General features: G+C 48.0%; 1 protein-coding gene and 1 long non-coding RNA gene across 15 annotated transcripts in view; both read right to left on the reverse strand.

Moving 5' to 3' along the window:
- LOC128316257 (uncharacterized) overlaps window positions 1-9,193 on the reverse strand; it is a 41,932-nt gene extending 32,739 nt beyond the window's left edge. Inside the window, exons 1-3 of one of the 5 annotated variants that reach the window (XR_008299844.1) lie at window positions 7,193-9,193; window positions 6,477-6,577; window positions 5,789-5,872 (exon numbers count right to left, since the gene is read on the reverse strand). This is a non-coding gene — a long non-coding RNA (uncharacterized LOC128316257). Of the gene's footprint in view, window positions 1-5,788 lie in introns of all 5 variants that reach the window. The other 4 variants (XR_008299845.1, XR_008299843.1, XR_008299842.1 and 1 more) reach the window with 4 other exon arrangements.
- Window positions 9,194-9,776: 583 nt separating this feature from the next.
- The window catches only part of DIP2C (disco interacting protein 2 homolog C), a 408,190-nt gene continuing 399,367 nt past the window's right edge, over window positions 9,777-18,599 (reverse strand). For all 10 annotated transcript variants that reach the window (XM_053225170.1, XM_053225168.1, XM_053225171.1 and 7 more), the window contains 3 exons: window positions 17,796-17,970; window positions 16,052-16,175; window positions 9,777-13,175 (listed from right to left, as the gene is read on the reverse strand). In XM_053225170.1, the coding sequence (XP_053081145.1) occupies window positions 12,923-13,175; window positions 16,052-16,175; window positions 17,796-17,970 (552 nt within the window). In that variant the 3' untranslated portion in view covers window positions 9,777-12,922. The remainder of the gene's footprint in view (window positions 13,176-16,051; window positions 16,176-17,795; window positions 17,971-18,599) is intronic.

Raw genomic sequence — 18,599 nt, forward strand, 5'->3', positions numbered from 1 at the left:
CCCCTCAGGGGATAACACAGGGTGGGCACCCTGCAGTTCAGTGCCACTGCATCTCTGCCAGACATCTGGCCTAACCCACCACAAGCCCAAGGCAGCCCAAGAAAAGAAAAAAATTTCACAGGTACATATAAATAAAATAAAAGTAGTAGATTAATCACCCGTGAAACATATGGGGGTTAGGGGTGCCAGGGTGACTCAGTTAGTTAAGCATCCAACTCTTGATTTTGGCTCAGGTCATGATCTCAGGGTCCTGAGATGGAGCCCCATGTTGGGCTCCATGCTGGGTGTGCAGCCTGCTTAAGATTCTTCCTTTCTCCCTCTACTGCTTATGTGCTCTCTCTGTCTCTAAAACAAAACAGAACAAAACCAAAACCCAACAAAACAAAACCAAAAACTCCAGAATGTGTGGAGGTTAAAGCATAAAAGCAGTAAAATCAAGTATATCTACAAAACTCAGTCAAGGGATTCATAAAATATAAGGATGTAAAGTATGCTAGCATATACATAAAACACAGGGGTGGGGAGTAAAAGTTTAGTGCTTTTAGAATAGGTTCAAGCTTGAGTGACCATCAGCTTAACAGAGACCATTATATGCATAAGATGTTACATAAAAAGCTAATGGTGACCACAAATCAAAAACCTATGGTATATATGCAAAAAATAAAAGGGAAAGGGAGGCAAGAATATCATCAAAGAAAGCAATCAAACAAAAGACAGAAAAAGAAACAGAGAAGAACTACAAAAATAACCCCCAAACAAGTAACAAAACGGCAATAAGTACGTATCTATCAATTAATTTAAAGGGACTAAATGCTCCAATCAAAAGACATAGACGACTGAATGGATAAAAAAGCAAGACCCATCTGTATGCTGCTGCTAAGAGACTAATTTCAGAACTAAAGATACATGAACATTGAAAGTGAAGGGATGGCAAAATGTTTATCATACAAATGGAAGTTAAAAGAAAGCTATGGTAACAATGCTTATATGGGACAAAATAGACTTTAACAAACATAAAGTTATCAACAGTAATACAAAAATAGTAGGGGGCTTTAACACCTCACTTACATTAGTGGGTAGACCGTCGAAAGAGAAAATCAATAAGGAAACCGTGGCTTTAAGTGACACAATGGACCAGATGGATCTACAGACATATTCAGAACATTCCACCCCGGAGAAGCAAAATACACATTCTTTGCAAGTTCATATGGAACATTCTCCAGAACAGATCACATGTTAGGCCACCACATCAGTCTAAACAAATTCAAAAAGTAGAAGTCATATCACACATCTTTTCCAACCACAGTGGTATAAAACTAGAAATCGACCACAAGAAAAAAATCTGGAGACAACACAATAGCGGAGAGGTTAAATAACATGCTACTATACAATGAACAGGTCAACCAAGAAATCAAAAAGTAAATAAAAAAACTACAGGGAGACAAATAAACTGAACACAACACGGGTCTAAAACCTTGGGGATGCATCAAAAGCTATTCCAAGAGGGAAGTCTATAGCAGTACAGGCCTACCTCAAGAAGCAAGAAAAATCTCAAATAAACAACCTAACATGACACCTAAAGCAGTTAGCAAGAGAACAAACAAAACCTACAACCAGAAGGAGAACAAAAATAGTAAAGATTAGAGCAGTAACAAATGAAATAAGACAAAAACAGAACAGATTAACAAAACCAGGAGCTGGTTCTCTGAAAATAAAATTGATAAAACGCTAGCCAAACTCATCAAAAAACAAAAGTGAGAGAGAGGACTCAAAATCAGAAATGAAAGAGGAGACATTCCTTGCTTCTTGACGTAGGCCTGTATTGCTGTATACTTCCCCCTTAGGATCACTTTTGCTGCATCCCAAAGGTTTTGGACAGTCATGTTTTCACTTTCATTTGTTTCCATATATTTTTTAAATTTCTTGCATTTCCTGGTTGACCCAATCACTGTTTAGTAGCATGTTGTTTAACCTTCATGTACTTGTGGTTTTTCCAATTTTTTTTCCTTTTGGTTGACTTCAAATTTCACAGCCTTGTGGTGAGAAAATATGCATGGTATGATTTTAATGTTTTTGTATTTGTTGAGGCCTGCTTTGTGACCTAGTATGTGATTGTGGAGAATGTCCCATGTGCAACTGAAAGAATGTGTATTCTGCTCTTTTAGGTTGGAATGTTCTGAATGTATCTGTTAAGTCCAGCTGGTCCAGCGTGTCATTCAAAGCCATTGTTTCACTGTTGATTTTCTGTTTAGGTATCTGTCCATTGATGTATGCAGGGTGTAAAAGTCCCCTATATTATTGTATTATTATCAATTCATTCCTTTATGGTATGAACTCCTTTAGTTTTTGTTTCTGGGAAACTCTTTATCTCTCCTTCTATTTTGAATGACAGCCTTGCTGGATAGAGCTTTCTTGGCTGCAGATTTTTCCCATTCAGAACTCTGAATGTCAATCATATCACTCCCTCTGGCTTGCCAAGTTTCTGTTGAGAAATCTTCAACTAGCCTTATGGGACTTCCCTTGTAACTTAAGGACTTCTTTTGTCTTGCCGCTTTTAAGATTTTTTCTTTATCACTATATTTTGCAAATTTAGTTAACTATGTCTTGGCCTGCTTTTGTTGATTTTGATGGGAGTTCTCTGTGCCCCCCTGGATCTGAATGTCTATTTCTTTTACCAGATTAGGGAAGTTTTCATCTATGATTTCCTCAGATAAATTCTTGCCCCCTTTTCTATCTGCTATTCTGCTGTGACTCCTATAATATAAATGTTTTTATGTTTTATGGAGTCACTGAGTTTCCTAAGTCTATTCTTATACTGCATAATTCTTCTTATTCTCTTATGTTCAGCTTCAGTATCTTCTATCATTTGGTCTTCTAAATCACTAATTCATTACTCTGCTTCTTCCAGCGTGTGTTCATTGCATCAAGACTGATTCCAATCTCAGTTTTTACATTTTTCATTTCTGACTTTCATTCTTTTCTCAAGTCCAGTGAGAATCAATAATGATTGTTGCTTTAAATTCTCCATCAGTCATGTTACTTACATCTGTTTTCCTTAGATCTCTGGCCATGGCCTTATTTTGATCTTCCGTTTCAGATGAATTCCTGTGTTGGCATTCTAAGTCTCTGCCCTCTTCCCTGTGTCAAAAAAGCCAGTTATGTTTCCCACTCTTGAAAGTAATGGCTTTATGAAGGAGAAATCATATAGTGTCCAGGTTCTGAGATTCAGGAAGTGTCTCAGAAAATAATGTTTTTAAAAAAAAGAAATGAAAGGCATCCAACTGGAAAGGAAAAAGTAAAACTGTCACTATTTTGCAGATTATGTATATTCAGAAATCCCTAAAGACCACAAAAAAACTATTAGATCTAATAAATTAATTCAATGAAATTGCAGGATACAAAAGTAACACAGAGATCTGTTGTGTTTCTATACACTAGTAACAAAGTAACTGAAAAAAATTAAGAAAGCAATCCCATTTACAGTTGTACCAAAAAGAATAAAATAGGGACTCCTGGGTGGCTCAGTTGGTTGAGCGACCGACTTCAGCTCAGGTCATGATCTCATGGTTTGTGGGTTTGAGCCCCGTGTTGGGCTCTGTGCTGACAGCTCAGAGCCTGGATCCTGCTTCTGATTCTGTGTCTCCCTCTCTCTCTTCCCTTTTCCCATTCACACTCTGTCTCTCTCTCTGTCTCAGAAGTAAACATTAAAAAAAAAATTTTTTTTTAAAAGAATAAAATACCTAGGAATAAAGTTGACCAAGGAAGTGAAAGACCTGGACTCTGAAAACTCTGACATTTATGAAAGAAAATGAAGACGACACAAATGGAAAGATATTATCATGCTCACGGACTGGAAGAATTAATGTTGTTAAAATGTCCATGCCACTCAAAGCAATCTACAGATTTAACACAATTTCTTTCAACCAGAACCAGAACAAATAATCCTAAAATTGTAAAACTGTAAGACACAAAAGACCCTGGTTAAGCAAACATCTTGAGAAAGAAGAACAAAACTGGAGTATCACAATCCCAGATTTCAGGATATACCACAAAGCTATAGTAATCCAACAGTATAGTACTGGCACAAAAAAAGACACAGATCAGTGAACAGGATAGAGAGCCCAGAAATAAACCCATGCTAGTGTGGTCAATTAATATACAAGAAAGCAGGCAAAAACACACATTGGAGAAAGGACAGTCTCTTTAATAAATGGGGTTGGGAAAACTGGACTGCTACATGCAAAATGATAAAATGGGACTTCTTTCTTACAACATACACAAAAATAAACTCAATGCAGCCTTAGCGACATATTTATAGACAAATCTCAGGCAAGGAAAACAAAAGTTAAAAAAAAAAGAAAGAAAGAAATGAGACTACACCAAAATAAAAAGCTTTTCCACAGCAAAGGAAGAAATCAACAAAACAAAAATAAACCTTATTGAATGGGAGACAATATCTGCAAATGATACATCTAATAAAAGATTAATATTCAAAGTACATAAAGAACTCCTACAATTCAATAAAAAATAATTAAAAAGAGGCATAGGACCAGAATAGTTATTTTCGAAAGAAGATGTACAAACATCTAGAAACACATGAAATGATGCTCATCATCACTAACCATCAGGGAAATGCAAATCAAAACCACAATGAGTTATCACCTTACACCTATCAGAATAGATAGTATCAAAAAGACAAGAAATAACAAATATTGGTGAGGATTTGGAGAAAAGGGAACCCTCATGCACCGTTGGCAGGAATGTAAATTTGTGCAACTGTGGAAAACACTACTGAGGTTCCTCAAAATATTAAAAATAGAAACACCAAATGATCTAGCTTTTCCATTACTGGTTATTTACTCAAAGAAAACAATAATGCTAGGACAAAAAGATATATGCATCTTATGTTTACTGCAGTATTGGGTATGGATGCAGTGTTAAGTGTCCACAAACAGATGAATGGATTAAGATGCCCCCGCCCCCCACACACAGAGGAATATTACTCAGCCACACACACACACACAAAAGAGATCTTGCCATTTGTGACAGTGGGAACGGACGTAGAGGGTATTCTGCCAAGCGAAATGATCTAAACAAAGACAAATACTATACAATTCCATTTATATGCTGAATCTAATAAACAAAACAAATGAATAAACAAAAACAGAAACAGACTCACAAATACAGAGAACCTGTGGTTTCCAGGAGGGTGGGGGGGGGGGGAGGGGTGGGGGGTAAAAATAGATGAAGACAACTGAGAGATACAAATGTCCAGTTATAAAACACACCAATCAGGGGAATGAAAAAGAAAAGTACAACACAGGGACTATAACCAAGAATATAATAATTCTGTCTGACAACTGTAACTATACTTACTGTGGTGAACACTGTGTACGTACACAATTGTCAAATCACTGTGCTGTGCACCTGAAACTGATGTAACATTATGGGTCAACTATAATAAAAATACCAAAGTTTTAAAAGTTACGTTTTCTCAAAAATGAAAATTTAGGCTTTCCTACTAGCCCACGTGGTAAATGGTGGGATACTGATGGCAGATGACAGTGATCTCTGTCTCCTCTTTCTCCTTCCCTGATGGCATCGTTCCTAGCGGAGGTCTTCACACATGCACACGTAACGTACCAGTCCAATTCTTGCTTTCCAGCTTTATTTCCCTAATTAGACTGTTGTCATTGGCAACTTTGTGCCTCCTGGAACTCCTTTTCTATACTCACGTAAGTGCTCTAGACATGGTAGGAACTCCTTAAAGGCCATTAGACCCACTGACCTTATTCTCTGAACATCAAGGGGCCATCAAGCGCATGGCTGAGCTGAACTGAGTACCTGTGTCAGACAGATCTGGAAGGACAGGCTGGAAGAAACAAAGAGGCAGCAATGGGGGAAAAGAAGGCATTTGCAGAAAATCATTTCCCACAGGTCATGCTTTCGCAGGATCCTTTTACACAGAGTATTTAACATATGAATACCTGATTATTTGACTTTAACTTTAACCAAATGGAGAGTTCCACTATTCATATTGCCAAGGATCATGGGGTCTCTTTAAAGATCTCCCTAAGTGCCTCTCCACAGGTCCTTAAACAGGTGACAGAGTCAAGGACGCACAGCAAATATGGTTGCCTCTGCCGCTATATTATCAATTAGGTACTAAGAGCAATTCTGAACTCTGCTGTTTAAAAAGAATCTTGACATTTGGGGGGATTTTGTTGCATTTTAGAAAATTGGAGCCCTGGAATATTCTGTTCAGTACAGGACCCCCAACACCCTTACTCCTAAGTTAAGGGAGGAGTGTTGACTGGGAAAGTGACAACCACGTGTTGGTCCTGACTCCTTTACCCACCAAGACCCCATCAACCTGACACATTCACCCTTGTGCAACCACTGCACAAGCGAAAAAACAAAAAAATCTGAAACACAAAAACAATGCCCCAAACAACCCAAAGCATGTCTTCAGTTACCTTCTGGGTTTACTTTGAGAAATAAGTCACTTCCTCTCTGAGCAGGTCCAGCTCCCCAGGGGGGTTATCACGTCTGGACTCAGGTTTGTTACAAGAACTAGCTGTTTATGGCAAGGAAACAAGGTTAAATGAGTGCTCGACTTCATGCCCACATTTCAGCTAGAAAATCAGTTTAAAGAACAGTGTACGTGGGGCAACTGAGACCTTGGCGATCATCTCGTCTTACCCCTTGGTTTTGGAGACAGTAAAGCTCACGTGATCCCCTCTGTGTGCAGCCAAGACTACATCTCAGTCTCCGACCAGCTGCCTCTCAGCCTCTGCCAGACCTCAAACCTGGGAGCGTGATGGGGCTCCTTCGCTTTACCCCGCAACTTCAAATGGTTGGTGCTCAGATATTTATTGATAAGGGAACAACAGAGAAGTTGGAACATTAAATTGTTTAAAGACCGAACTACCAGACTCAGAAACTAACTCCTGTGGAAGGAAAAATCGGAGTCAAAAGTTACTTCTCAGAAGTTTCCTTACTACTTTGCATCTTAGAACAGGAATCAGCTGACGATGACCTCAGGGCCAAATGTGGTTGCTGTTTGTAGGACCCAAAGCTAAAAATGGCAAAGCTTCTAAACCCAAGGCTTCTAGATAGTTGAGAAAAGTCAATGGAATAGTACTTCACGATGGGGAACTGAAACAAAACCCACATTCCTGTGTCTGCTTACTTGAGGGCTGCCTTTGTGTCGCACCATCAGCAACGAGCGGCTGAGACAGAAACCGCCTGGCCGGCAGAGCCCGCACCACTGAACTCCCTGGCCCTCCCACGGCAGGCTGGCAAAGAGCTGGTTAAACCCTGGCTGCAGCTGGTGCCAAGACGCGGCATAACCGCTGCGCCTTGTTAGCTTTTCAGGCATAACTGCCCGCCAGCGATTAACGGTTGTCACCAAAGGAATCCCTACAGCCCGTCCATGCCCGCCAGCTCCATCTTCAGAGGCGCCTGTCCATCTCCAGGAAGCACAGTGCTGGTGGCACACGTCCACTTACTTTCAATCTACGCACCCGCTTACGTCATCGCCTGGGTGACAAAGACCCCGGACGCACTCAGGACCTGGTAGCGCCTCTTGATGACAACACTCTGTCCCCGAGAATCACTGCTTGCTGTGCCCTAGTCACTGACCACACACCAGAGCCGGGGACTTCAGGAACTTAGTCCTCGATGGAACGCCGTCTGATGGTGACCAGGACAGGTTCCACCTGCCATTGCCTGGTGAGCGTGAGAAGGGACACCTGGTGGACGCAGGAAGCACAGCCACTCGTCAGGGACTCACCAAGGGTTACCGCACAAGACCAGGCCGGTCCCGGGTGCCTTGGGGGCCGCTCTGGATCCACGTTCAGGCTTCAGGGGCACACTACTGCTGGGCAGTGACCCGGGGTCTGCCGACGTCCTCCCGAAGGGGCAGCCAGCATGCATGGGCGTGGCTGCCATCCACCCGTGTTTCTCGGCACAGTCCCTTCACAATGCAGCGAGGACGGGGAACGTTTCCCCTCGGCTCCTCTCTGGCCTAAGCAGGGAACGGGCTCCAGTCGCTGACCTTTGCCCCGACCTGCCCCCTTACTGCACCTGCACGCTCGCATCCGTGGTGCCCGCTCTCGAACGACGCTACTTCGCGGCTTGCCAGAGCTCCCTACCGTGCTGTTACCCGGGGAACCAGTCCCCCATTCGAGAACCGCGCCGCCCCTCTCTCACCACCTTCCCCTTTCCCCGTGGCTGCCCCCCACCGTCTTTCTGGTATTTCCAGCCGTTGGTCAGGTGGCAGGGGCGCTTGCGCTCCAACGGCGGGTCATTACAGTGCACACGTGTGGCAACAAGGCCTGCGTGGCTGTCAGCACTCGCTGGCGCCTCGCGTAGGACGAAAGTAAGTACCGCTCGCCGAGCCTCCAGCAGCCCCTACCGCGTCCCGAGCTGTCCGCCTCCCACCGGGGCTCGAGCCCTGCGGGCACAGGGATCCTCAGACACTTACCCACCAGGACGTCCTGCGTCCGGCCAGCGCTTACAGAACGCCCGCTCTGTGCGGGGCTCCGTGGCGGAGACAGCACGGCGAGCGGGCAGGTGAAGACAGAGAGCACGCGTCCACACGGGCTCAGGGAACAGCAGTGCGCACAGCGGGGCTGCCGCCCCCGCCCTCCTCGGCACTGGGCGCCGGCGGGCTCTTCCTCCCGCTCACTCTCCTCCCTCCCAGGTCAGTGCTCCAGCCCGCTCCTGGAGGAGTGCAGGCGGGGCCTGCACGCCGTCCTCGGGGCGGTGGACGCATCTCCCCCGGCCACACCACACGCCGTGCCCCACCCTCCCGCCTGCCACACACGGTCTCCCTCTCGGGGCTCGGTCCCGACACGCGCGAGAACGGAGCCTCAGGGGAGGAAGGCCTACGGGCCGACCTGCAGGGGTCGTGTGCCTAGAGATCTATGCCGTGGGGGCGGCAGACACAGCCAAACCACGAAGGCTTCCCCTACCCACTGCCAGCCCGGATGGCAGGTGCGCGGGACGCTCACGCCCCGGTGACAGCGTCGGGAACGCGGCCGACCTCTGTCCCGCCGGGTGGCTCCGGACCCCCCACTGGGTCTAGAGGCCCGACACGCTACTACGGTGCGGGGGCGCACACGGGGGGCACGCGTGAGGGGGCCTTCCGTCCGCGCGCGCAGGAGGCCGCAGGGCAGACGACCGCACAGGGGCGGCCGGGTCCGGGAACCCACCGCCGTGGAGCTGCAGCGCACGGAGCAGGCCGCCACAGCTGAAAGCACGGACGCACGCACGCACGCACGCACGCACACTCGCGCCTGCGCCGTCCGAAGCATGGCCGCTCAGGACCACGTGGCTGTCAGCGGGTCTCGGGCCCCCAGCTCGCGAGGTCCGAGGCGCCCGCGTGGGGCGTCTCCAGCGCCACAGGCAGGGGTGCTCAGGGGCGAACGGCGGGGCGCGGGGGCCGCTGCCCCGCGGGCGCTTCGCGGCGCACATTTGAGGTCTACTGGTTTTGGTGTGTATACAGCGGAGTTCTTGAGAACCATCAGGCTGAAGGTCCGTGCGCCTGCCCCTGCCCTTGCGACACAAACCTGAAAGAATTCTCAGATCTTGGGCAAAAGACAAGAGCTTCTGGTCGTCAGATGAACAAAGACAACTTGGGTTGGAAGAGTCAGCTGGTCCTACTTCCTGACATGCAGAGGTCCCCTGTCATACAGCTGACAAAGTATTTGCACACAGGACTCAGGCTTACTCTTTGTCCCCCAAATCTAGCAAGAATCTGTACACTTCCAGCAAATGTGAACAAATATATTTAGATATATTTAAAAGAATTAAAAAAAAAACATTTCACAAAACATGTTGCCATAGGAATTTTTTAAGCAATAAATGCCCACATCAAAATTTAAACATTGTTCAAAGTATGATTATCTGTACTAATAAGTAATGCAACAAATTATGTAAACAGAGTCAGATACATTTCCCATTTCCCTGCAGGAGTCACTTCCTTCCTGGGATTGAACCTGTCCCAGGCAGTTTTCCAGGGGACCAATTAAGAAACTGCTATTTTCAGAGCAACAAAAATAAAAGCTTTTATTTGTTCATTTGAATATAAAACAGGCGTTATCACAGATGTACAAAGCTTACTGGTGGTTTAACATACGAGAAGGTTGCCGTCCTTTGCACATAAAAATTTTGTTTGAAACCGTGATTGGTTGAGTACATGAATTTCTCTAACCAGTCACCACACTCTATGAAATAACGCTGCTAACATTCAACTGATAAAAGGGACAGTTTCCCTTGGGTAAAGTGTCAAGCAGGATTAAATATATATAATAAACAAGCACCATGAGGAAGCCGCCCTGTTGGGTTAGGTCTGTGTTTCAATGTTCATTGTGTACCCTTCTTTGTGCAAGTTGATTACACGGTTTTGTCTGACTTCAAAAGCACAAGGTCACAAGACAAACATTGTTACATTCTCATGAATGATTTATCTACAGCACAATTTCTAATACAGAACGATCCTTCTTTATTGCTGAAACGGGTTTCCTTTCCTTTTTCTTGCACAAATGACCTTTGATCCCAGCCCCCAACCCTTTGACCTCAACTCTAACATGAGAGATGATAGGACGTCACTAACCATGTTCACAACCGCACCGCCTTGCATGTGAAGGTCCTACTGGAAGTGACACCTGGTTTGTTTGCTTCCGACATCAGCTAGACCTCACAAGTTCTCCTGCAACTGTGTTTCCTAATCAGTACATGATCTGAAGCCTTAAACCATCCTTCCCCTTAAACAAGGTTGGTATGTGTAAGAAAATGTCTTTTTTCTGTGTGTGGTGGGGATTCCCCCCGCCCCTCGTAGGAAGCAGAAGACTGTAGGAATGTGTATCTGAAGCGTGTAGAAATATTCACACAGCAATGAAGTCAAATAATATTTTAAAAATCAACTAATTTGTGGAGATGGAACGATGCACCCCACATGCAGACAAAGTTTTAAAAACGCCACTTAAAATTGTAAGAAAACAAGTAGCCTTGGATCTCGGAAGTCAAACAAAACTCTCTTTTAGCAAAGGGCTTACTGCTGGCGCATATAGCAAAGGCAGGTGAAGACATTGCCTACAATGTAACGAAAAGAGAATCTAAAGTTTGCCCAGCAACAATCTTGGTCATGCATTTCTAGCAACGAGAGCCACTGCGGGGTCATATTGGGGCAGTTACGAGATAAATCACGCTTGGACAGCTGACACCTCTTCTTGGCTGGACACAGATGGGCCAATTCAATCAAGGAGTGTACAGGTGAGACATGAAAACTGGAAGGCGTGTGAGGCGGCAGCAGCAGCAGCAGCAGCAGCAGCAGCAGCAGCAGCAGCAAGAGACGGAAATCAGAAACGTGTTATCCACAGGTGGCGAGATGAAGGCAGCTGTGAGGCTTTCTTGCTCCAGCCAGTGGCTCTGTTAGGAGTCCGGGGGCAGCTCATGCGAGTTCCCTGTGGGTTTTGCTCACGCCGGGGCAGGGAACCCCAGAGAGCTGGCCGAGGAGACGATCTCCTAGGTGAGTCTTTTCCCTTAAAGCTGTTCCGGACACTCTGTCCACTCCATACAGTGGCCATCTGAGGGGAATCAACACAACCCAGTGCAAATGACCACAGAATATCGTTCCTTTTCATACCAAGGACCAAAAGGGGTGACACTAACAAAAATGATGAGGAACGTTGTGCAGCGAATTCTTGCAGCTAAGAGAACAGTGCCACACACACCTGCCTTCCCTAATGCCCGCTCCGCGTACTAAGCACATGCTGGCACACCGTTCGCTGTTGCCCCCACAGCAAAGGAAAGATAGTGCACATTTAGCCTCAAATTCCTTCCCCATCTCTGAGATGGCAGTAACTTCACTTGCTGGTCTCTGGTTCTAGAAGAAACATTTAGACCGGGCTACCGGCAATCTGTGATTGCTCACATCAGCAAAGTGGGTGTGAGAGAATCTCTCTTTATCTACAGTACAGTGGAGGGGACACCATGCAAGTGACAGGTTCTGCATTTTAAACTTTAAAATCTCCTTTGTTCATTAGTGAATTTATATTTCATATATATATATTTGTTGTGATACTATCCACGCAAGATAATACAACACTTTTTTATATTAGCAAACATTACAAGACTTTAATGTTCTTGAATGTTTTTTCTCTTTTATACTTCTAAAGAGATCAAAATAAATTAAACGTTTTGTACATAATTACATATGAAGAAGTTAACTTACTTTATCTTTTTAGTTTAGTACAAAGTTATCTGCAAGATAGTTGCCGAAATACACCTTATGTATAATTCCTTCTCACTCTATGCTAACTTCCAAGGCCGTATGCTAGCCTTTGTTTCTTCGGTACATTTCTGACAAAGAAAGCTGCTAAAATCTAATTGGAAGGTGCTATTTGGAAGGTTTCCTCGTACCTCAACAAACTTTCCTAAAAGGATAAGATCTAGCAATGGCTTAAATCAGTAACAAGGTCCATGTCATTAAGATTTCATGACACATTAAACAGAGAAAACAATTCTTTGTCACACTACATAAATTGTTTAAAAGAACCCATCTTGAGGGCAGAATATTTTTTAATTGCTATTTTGGCTTAACAAAATACCACATTTACGAAGAAAGCACTTATCCAATAATTAAAAAAAAAAAAAAAAGAAAAGAAAAGAAAGTTTTTGAAATGGGTTTTCCAACAAACTGAAGGCAGTAATCCAAAGTCCTTCTGAGCAAACTTCAGTGGTAAATTCACATTTCACATTTCACCCCCATGCCAACCAGGACTGCTGTGGAGTCTCGCTGAGGCGTGACCAAAGGCTCCATCCCAGTGAATGTTGCCCTCGTGTCTGCAAACTTCAGTGACACTGAGAAAAACGTTTCCTTCCCTGGAAAGGTCCACGGGAGCCAGAGACGAGACTACATGTTGTAGGCCACATAGATGGGGTCCAGCTGGTCGGCCAAAAACCCATCACGCAGGTGCATGCGCTGCTTCTCTCCCCGGGAGTTGATGGGGATCACACCGATGTCCACCACAACCACCACCCCCACCACCAGGTAGTGCTCCTCCAGGACCACATTGGTCACCAAGGGGACCAGGTCCAAGGCTTCTTGCTCTGACCCATCAAGCTCAACCACCACCACCAGCAAATTTGTCCAGGTGAACACAGCGCTGGAAGAGAGAGAAAATCATCACTATACAGCGAGGTTTTCATTGAACAACTAGGCTTTCTTGTCAACAAGTCCCATCCATCTGGCTCTTTCTGGATGTGCCTGTGCGCTGACCATCTCTCTGAGCCCACGGCCGTCAGCTCATTAAGTGCCGCACACAAGCCTGTCGCTGGCGTTTTCTAACGGCGGCACTCATGGTGGCTGCTGCGCGTGCACGCGATCTCTGTGCTAGGCATCACCCTGACAGCGGCCCTGCCCTCTGCCCTCAGCCGCTGCCGAGGGACACGCCGCGGTCGGGTAGCACAGGAGCCCCAGCACCTGTGCGCTGTGCCCCTAAGGTGAAGCCTGTGTCCCCCCCTTGGGCCTGAGGCCAGGGGTAAGTCAGCAGAGGCTGGGGAACAGCTGGGGCTTTGGGGCTGGTCCTGCCCTGCCTGTGCCACAGTGGGAGGGGGGCACTGAGGGAGCACGAGCAGCATGGAGAAGAAGGGCCAGCTTTGTGTGCAGCTGACCACGGGTCCCGTCACACTGGGGCCAGTTAAGCCAGGGGGCAACTGCACACACGGGGGCACAGTAACTGTTTCTAGTACTGAGTCTGGGGTGAGTCGAACGCAGCAAGAGGTGACCTGTATGGGGAACAATTCCTGAAGAACATCAGAGATGGACCCAGAAGTGTTCTATTTGGGATCTTTCAATGGAAGGTCACCCAGAGTATTTGGTCCGGCCAGTCTGTGGAAGCCTAAGCTTGGTGCTGCTTTACGCTGCCAGCCACCTGAACTTTTACGGTCGGTCGTTAGAAAGCGGTAGTAAGAGGGCGTTAGTGGCCACTGCTCCTGGTGCACACGCTCCACTGGCCGCGGAGGTCAGAAGGGTCCCAGGGCGAAGGGGCTGTGTGCAGGAGGAGGCCAGGCTCCAGGGGCCTGCAGGGGGCTGCTGGTATCTGCTTCTCCAGCCAGACGCACAGAGGTTCTATGGGGCAGCACGTGTTTGGGAAACTCACTATGTTTTCTAATAGCTTCAGAACACATTTATTCGGGAAAGACACTCCACACATCTTGTTTAGAATGACCAGTAAATATATTAACGAGGAAGGAAAGAGCAGAGAACGTGTTCGACAGATTACGGCTTCTGGGTTTGGCCTGGTGATAAGCGCGTGTACCCAAGGAAACAGTCCTGCCGAGGTCTGTTCCCAAGATGTGCTGGGACTCTTTGTGACTCTGAAATATTGCTCTGCATGGCCCGAGTGAGCCCATCCTGAGTTTGTGATATCACAGGTTAGATACACATAGTAGCCACTTTGGGCATAATTTAATTATAGCATTTGACACTGAGGACACAGTATTAGGAACCAGGCTGGATTTCTGTATTGGATGGGGGAGGGCTTTGCCAGGAAGCTGTGGGCGGGCCAACATCTCTCTCCTTCCAACAGAGCTTTCCTAGGCCCAGAGATGTCAACCTCTGGAGACGACGGATGAGAAGGGAAAGATGTGGCTAGCGGGACTGTGCCGCTGTGCACAGTCACATCGAGTGACACACGTGTCAGCCTTGGTCCGAGATACCTGACAGGGCGCGCTGGCGGAGCAGCACAGGCCCGGTGAGGGAAGGAAGAAGGAGCAAGAACGACACAGTAGGCTGCACTGGGCAGTTGCCGGCGGACAAAGCCCAGCACAATCAAGCCGCTGTCTTTCCGGTGCACACGTGAACAGAGCGGAGCACGGGGCCTGACACGCCTCGGGTGAGGCCACACAGCAGGTGGCAACAGCAGTGCTTAGAACAAAACCCTGAACCCTGGAACAGAGACCACAAGGGGCAGCAAGGAGCACCTGCCACAGACCTGTGAGGGGCAGACAGCCCTTTGCAACTACACAGAAAACGCTAGAGGGAGGCGGTGCAAAGCAGTCTGAAGTATTTTCTCACAGACACAGAGCTGGAAGGCTGGAACCGGGGTGCGGCCCGGTGCCATTTCTGGGCCGGGGTCTTTCTAGGGCTTCCGTCTCCTGTCTACACGCAAGCGGACAGGCAGCTTCCGCAGATTCAGGGAGAGCAGGCACGCGTCCAAGTCTGAAGCACAGGACCGTGCGGGGAGTGATGGCTCTCCCATCTCTTCCATCCTGCCAAGCTTTCTGTGTTCCCGTTCAGTAAACGCCAACAGATAACCAGCCTGCGATCCGCTCACAGGACGGACGCAATGAACGATCTCAGGCCCATCTACCCACGAGGAAAAACTGCTCACAAGACAGTTCGGAACGTGCCTCCCTTTGGGTTCGAGAGCAGCTTCGTCAGGCCTCTGCTGGCTCCGGGACCCACCAAACGCACAAACCTACAGCTACGGGTGCTGAGCCACTTTTCACTCTTAAACACCACGTGAAGGCGCTCCGTGAGCTTGAGGAAGGGCTCCACGCTGCGGCCTCCAGGCCAGCCCCAGGCACCGTGGGCCACCGTCAACGCCGCCACCCAAATGGACCAGGGAGGGAGGGAGCCCGGCTCCAGGAGGACAGGCCCCGGGGCCCCCGGCCTGCTGGAGGGCATCTGGTGTGTAACTGCCTCCCGTCTCAGCCTTACGGCCTGTGAAGGACCCTCACTCTGAAGTGCCTGCTCGTGCGCCTGTGTGCAGTCCGTTTTCCCCATGTGACCCTCTCGCAGACTCAACGCAAGTAAGTGACAATTTCCGGGCCTCGCTCTCCAGGCGCATCCTTCTCAGGAAAACACGCAATCTGTGGACTCTACGCCAAGAGTGCCCTTTTGCGGCTAAGTTATCAGCACCGAAGGTAAAGGTCTACAATCCAAAGCCGAAGCTCTCCTGCACAGGCCCCCCGTCCATTCCCAATGCCACACAGTCTCTGTCCCGTGCCACTGTGCACACACCCACCCACTACTCACCATTCTGTGACGCTTTTATGGGCTCTGATGACTGAGGTCTCGATGTCTATCGGGTGATACCTCATCCCCCGCAGCTCCATTGCCTCATCCAGAGCCCCCACCACATACAGGGCATCGTGGCGCTCTGTGTAGGGAACGGAAAACACGTGGGAACTTCGCCACAATGGTGCTCGAGCTGCTTAAAAACAAAAGTCTAAAACTACTCCTGACTGCGAGATGCAAAGGAGTGGGGCCACTGAGCGAGGGTAGCATGCTCCTTTCTACCAGGGTCGCTGTGCTCCCAAGGAAATGGCCGGGCCAGCACTGCAGTCTCCTGGGAGGGCTGCTCTCACACCTGTAACGTCGCTCCGCACCTCAACATCACGGAGTAGAGTGCGTTCTCGGACCAGCTTCTGTGCACCTGCAGTAGGCCAGCCCACATTCCTTGCAGCCCTCAGCCCCAGTGGGGCCGGCAGACACGCCCCAACCCTCAGGGTGCTCTCCCAAAGCCCTAGGGTCAGGGTGCAGCAGCAGAGCCAAAATTAAACCTGGTTCCCTCTGATGTCATCACATGAGGTCTAAACTCATTCTACCTCTCAGTAGGAAAAAAAGCAGAGTTTCTGATAATGCTCATAAACAAAGATTTCCTTAGCTCATGTAACCGTGAAACATCTTCTCACTCATGCAAACCTCGGACAGTGGCAACATGCGGTCAGTCCGTCTTTCCTTAAAAGTAAGGAGACACCCTCAACCTTTAGGGTGGTAAGTATATCCGAGCGTATTTGAAAGAAGCGATCGACATACAGAATACCAGAAAAGAAGTCTTTTCCAGTTTTAAGTCAGATGAGATGAGGACATTTATTTGCTGGCCTCTAACTATTAATACAGCAGGGACTCCAGTCTTTTTGGGGGGGGGGTCACAGAGCTGAGGACAACAGCGCTGTCCCAGCACCCCCGACCCAAATGCCACAGGGTGGGACCTATCCCACCTCCTGAGGAGGTCCTGGGAATCCCAGATAACACCCTCCGATAAAATAGCCTATGGTTTTCCCAAATTGCAAACATGATACAAACACAATGCCAAAACATGTTTGTGCTTTGCTTTCCCCCTAAATTCACGCCAGTTCAGCCCGGCTCACAGAGCTCCCGCCATGCAGCTGTGTCTGGAAGCCTTCTTGAAAGCCACCTCCTGGGGCTGGGGTCTGACAGGATCTCACCAAGAAATCTCTGCTCCCATCCTTTGAAATAACGGAGTCCTGCCTCTGTTTTGAGTAGAACTGGTAGCTGAGACCGTAATAGCAAGTAGGACTTTACGTTTTCATCTTTCGTAACTTCCCTGCCTGGCACCAGCCGCCCTCAGAGGCGGGAGCAGCAGCCTCCGTGCGACCACGGCCCGAGCGCCTGGCTACCTCTCCTTCCTGACAGGCCACACTGTCAGGTCCTGCCGCCACCGCCCAGCTGGGGTTGCGGGTGGGCCTCGTTGGGACTGGGCGGCTGCAGGAGGGGCGGGGGTCCGTCCACTGCACTTAGGGGCGCGGTGTCACGGGCAGGGCACACTCTGGCTCCTGTGAGAGCACACAGGACACGACGTGCGGCTTCAGCGTGGACACTCTCACACCCGCCATCCTCTCTTCCGTACTCAGCTGCTTCCTGGCTGGTTTGCAGCCAGCACGTGCGAGGAGCCCCTGGGGCTGGGGTCCCAAACCCACACAAGTTCTCAGGGCCTGGGGACCTGGCTTCTCGACCCACCTGCCTGGGCTCTTACCTCCGTTTGCGTCTGTGAGCTCCGTCCTCCGCAGGAACCCCAAATAGCCCGTCCGCGCCCAGACCGTCTGCGTGTCTCCGAAACTTAACCTTGAGTTGAAGTGGTCTGACTGGAGGGACTCGTCTCCATAAATGGTGAAGTAGCCACTGGCGTTGTGGGCACTGTGAACCCAGATCTGTTCAGGAAGCAACAGAATTGGGTGAGTTCACCCGGGAACATCCCTGGGGAAGAAACTACGGGCACAAGGCAGCAGCTGATCAAGGCGCCCTCAAGGCAGGAACAAGGCCACGTGAGTCTCACGCAGGCTTCTGGGGGGGAACACAGAGGCGCGAAGCAAAGCACCAAGCTGTCCACCTATGGAGAAGCTCGTCAGAACAGGAAGGGTTTGAAAGGAGGCACATCAAGTGAGCGCTGTTGTACTAAGCAGTTTCCTTGCACTTATTCAAATATAATGATTGTTTCTAAAAAGGGATTTGGAAAAATGTTGAAAACTTTTAGGATTTATTTTTCCCTTTCACGTGGTTTGCACACTTTTGGGAACATATTCCAACACAACAGCAGAAACCAAAACCGACTCAAAGAAGGAAAGGTGTGTAATATCAAGAAACAAAACAGCCCGCGTGTGTGACACTTGGGCAAATGAGAAAGAGCAACATTTTGACCCAAAGTGGTGACCATATGAGTCATGCAGAGCCATGGAAAAGACTCGAGGTTAAGCCAATTAAGTCCCTGAAACACGCATAAAACTGCATGCAATTCTGTCTCTGCAGGGAAAAGAACCAGAAGTCAGGGTCTTCTGGGCTA

The sequence above is a fragment of the Acinonyx jubatus genome, chromosome B4, assembly GCF_027475565.1.
Source record: "Acinonyx jubatus isolate Ajub_Pintada_27869175 chromosome B4, VMU_Ajub_asm_v1.0, whole genome shotgun sequence".
Taxonomy (NCBI): Eukaryota; Metazoa; Chordata; class Mammalia; order Carnivora; family Felidae; genus Acinonyx; species Acinonyx jubatus.